This window comes from Salvia splendens, chromosome 8, assembly GCF_004379255.2.
Source record: "Salvia splendens isolate huo1 chromosome 8, SspV2, whole genome shotgun sequence".
Classification (NCBI taxonomy): Eukaryota; Viridiplantae; Streptophyta; class Magnoliopsida; order Lamiales; family Lamiaceae; genus Salvia; species Salvia splendens.
In genome coordinates this window covers 14,218,131-14,221,853 of record NC_056039.1, presented here as the reverse complement: position 1 = coordinate 14,221,853, position 3,723 = coordinate 14,218,131, and the positions used below count along the sequence as shown (strand labels likewise).

Below are 3,723 nucleotides of genomic sequence, written 5' to 3'. Positions count from 1 at the left end.
ATGGTGATGAAGAGTGAAGACTGGTAAAAAAAAAGGAGGGAAGAAGATGGGTAGGGCAATAGAATCCCTACTAAAACTGCCTTTTATTTCGTTGTCTCATGCCCAACTATCAAAATCTATCTGTGACATTTGTTGGGGCCCGCATTTTGTAAACATAGTTAGTTCTGTAATATTTGACGAGAATTGGTATGCTTACTGTATGTGAATGCGTCTTACTAACATTTTACAAGCATGAGTCACATTTAGTTGGATTCATATTTATTGCCAACGTCATTCCTCAGAGTCGATTGATAAATGCTATTGAACACAATTAGTTAAAGTAATTAAGTAATTTGAAGGGGTAATTTGGGTAATTGGTAAATTGTTAGAGGGAAATAATATTAAAAAGTAACATAAATAAGATAAAATATCACAAATCCCTTATTCTGAAGAATACGCATGTCTTGATCCCAAATTACGAAAGGTCAGCGAATTATATCCCTAATTACGAAAGGTCAGCGAATTTAACCCCTTATTCCGAAATTTCTCTTTTTTAATGTGACTATATATATTCATCATAAGATACTAATTTAATAAGTTAATCTATAACTATTGGATTAATTGAAAGACAAAAAACATTGAACAAATTAATGGTCCAATCAAATATATTGCTGCAAACTTCTCAAAGAAGTTTTGAAACTCTTAAAATTAATTGAAACTGTATTTTGTGATTTCACGTGAATTAATGTAAACTTATTGCAGTGATTCAGCCCGGAATTCGGTGACAACTCCGGTGAACTTTCCGGCAGTGGACAAAGGTAGAATCTTTCAATTTATCTATTTCTGAAAATTTGAACACCAAAACATTGAGCTTATTTTAGAAAACTTGAGAGAAAGATATCTCACCGGGATTACGGGCGACGCCGGAGTGAAGGAAATGAGGGTGACGGCGGTGAGTGCAGCCGCCGAATGTAGTGGCGGCAGGGACGACAACAACGCCGGTGGCGTGAAACCGGTAGAGAGATGTGAGACAAAGGCGAGAAGATGGAACAGAGAGGAAGGAGGAAAAGAGAAGTAGAGGACAGGAGTGGACGGCGGCTGGCTGTGGTCGGTGGGGTAGGTGAGGCAGTCGTGAGGTAGAGCTTGAAGAACTGACGAGGCAGGGCGGGTGGAAGGAATATTAGGGTTTGGTATTAATTTATCTATAATATTTGGGCTTTTAGTGTAATAGGGTTAAAATTTAGTTTCTCTTTTTTCAGCATATTGTTTACATGTAAATTAACAATAAACAAAATTATAAAAATAAATAATTAACAATCACACAAAATACGGAATTAAATGTACGACACAGATAGGGGAAAATCAATAATAATATTAAAATTTTTAAAAGTACATTAATTAAAAAAAGTTATTAATTAAAAAAAATTACATTAATTAAAAAAAAACTCCTCCTCCACACACGAGCCCCCCGCCTCCACCTCACTCCTCGCCGTCATCGCCGCTATCCGGTGTTGGATATTTTAGTGTAATTGGATTAACTTGATTGATCATAATGAGACATCAAATAAGTTGGAAGTGCGGAGTGCCCACTTGTTTGAATTCGTTATGATTGAACGGGGGTTCGGGGGCAGCGGCCCCGAGAGCGGGGTCCAAGGGGCAGAGCGCCTGGCCCACACCTCCAAAATTAACAGTTAATCTATTTGTGTTATGAGTTTTTATTTTATTTTACTTGATGAGGAAAATATTTGTAGTTTTCATACTAGCTAGTTCAAGTGACCTACTCTACATCAATAGGAGTAGATATGTCCATAGTTTACGGTTCGGATGGTTAACCATGAAATAGTAACTGACGGTTACGGTTCCGAACCAGAATCATGAGATTTAAATGGAACCAAAACCGTCATTTTTGCAACCGTGGATCGGTTCGGGTTCCAAAATTCTAGAACCGAAATCATGCCGGAACCGCGAAAAACTGCTGAAAAACCGTGAAACCGAGTCGGAACTGAAAAAAACCGTAAGAAACCAGTGGTTCGGAATCGAAACTGAAACCGGCGGTTTTTGAACCGTAACTGCGAAACACCCTCATAGTTTGGTTCTGGTTCGACATTTTTCAAAACCGAAACCGGCGATTTCGAACCATAACCGCCGGTTCCGGAACCGTGGGCATCTCATACGAGTAGTACAGATGTGTATTGCTCTTTTTCTTTTTTTATACGTGTGTATTGTGTAATGTGTACAGTATATGTTGTTTGTGTGTTATGTGTGTACAGTCTGAATATGTCGAATTTTATATTCCCTTTGACTCAGAAAGTTTGTCACCTATTTTTCATTTCTATCCGTTCTATAAAATTTTTCACATTTCACTTTTACCATTTTTTGTTATGATCCTCACGTTCCATTAGCTCAATCTCACTCATATTTTATTATAAAATTAATCATAAAAGTAGAACTCATTCCAATAACTTATTAAATCCACTTTTAATTACATTTCTATTATAATAGGAACATTTCCTGTAATATAACACACTTTTGTATTATTTAACTTTCTCATACTTTATTTTTTTCTTACTTTTTACTTACTCCATTCTATAATAACTCTTCTATTTCACTCTCACTCCACTTAATTTGTTAAAGTTATTCCTTAATTTCTATGTTTAAAAAAATGCCCTAACACTAATGGGATGGAGGAGTAAGTAAAAAAATATATGATGAGCAAATTTATTTTCAAATTATTGGTTGTAATACCTAACTAGTAATAGTACTACTAGTAAATTTTAATTAAAAGTTAAAATGACTATTTCTTTAGTTCTCTATAGTCTAAGTAAGTCATAAATGTGAATATTGCAGGTAACATCATTCAAATGCGGAGGTTTCGCATTAGGCATGTCGACAAATAACATCTTATTAGACGGCGTCGGCGCCAAATTTTTCTTACAAAACCTCGCCTCTCAAGCTTTTAACGACGGCAGACCCTTACCCTTCCCCTTCCCCTTCCCCTTCCCCCCTTGCAACAACCGCCGCCTCCTCGCCGCTCGATCTCCACCCAACGCCACATTCCCGCATCCCGAATTCATCGACCTCCACCTCCCCATCGGTGAAGGCTCCCGCCCCCCGAGTTTCGACTGCCCCCGCGACGAGGAGCTCCGCTACCGAATCTTCAAAATGAACGCCGACGACATCGCCAAACTCAAGAAAAAGGCGAAAGACACCACTATCAGCAGTTTGGCGGTGGCTGCCGCCGTTATATGGCGGTGCAAAGCCTTATCTGCAGACACGAAACCAGAGAAAAGCGACACGTCCACCTTGCTCACCGAGATCGATGTGAGGAATAGGGTAAAGCCCCCGTTACCGCAGTATGACTGCGGTAACACGATTTTGCCAATTAGGGTTTCCGCCACGTTCGAGGAGGTTGAGAGTGGGCCCTTCTCGAAGGTGGCGGAAAACGTCTCCCTAGGAGTGAAGGGGATAACGGATGAGTATGTGAGGTCGGCGTTCGACTGGCTAGAGGTGCACTGGTGGCTCCCCCACGGGGACTATATGGTCAGCTCGTGGCTAGGGTTAGGGTTTGAGCGGGTCGAGTACCCGTGGGGGAAGCCGCTTTACAGCTGCCCTGTCGTCAGCCATCGGAAGGATATTTTTTGGGTTTTTCGCGACGGCGTTGATGGTGGAATCGCCGCCATGGTAGCTTTACCGGCGGAGGAGATGGTGCGATTTGAGGGATTGTTTCATGGCTTCTTTGCATGA

The 3,723-nt window shown here is 40.3% G+C and overlaps 1 protein-coding gene across 1 annotated transcript; it reads left to right on the top strand.

Moving 5' to 3' along the window:
• On the top strand, positions 1–3,723 carry LOC121745805 (fatty alcohol:caffeoyl-CoA acyltransferase-like). Its single transcript, XM_042139757.1, has 4 exons — positions 1–23; positions 742–797; positions 861–994; positions 2,827–3,723. The coding sequence occupies exons 1-4, from the start codon at positions 1–3 to the stop codon at positions 3,721–3,723; spliced, it is 1,110 nt and encodes a 369-aa protein (XP_041995691.1).

Coding starts and splice junctions, on each gene's coding strand:
- LOC121745805 (XM_042139757.1), top strand. CDS start 1: ATGGTGATGAAGAGTGAAGACTG. Junction 24..741: donor GTGATGAAGAGTGAAGACTG/GTAAAAAAAAAG, acceptor AACTTATTGCAG/TGATTCAGCCCGGAATTCGG. Junction 798..860: donor CTTTCCGGCAGTGGACAAAG/GTAGAATCTTTC, acceptor AGCTTATTTTAG/AAAACTTGAGAGAAAGATAT.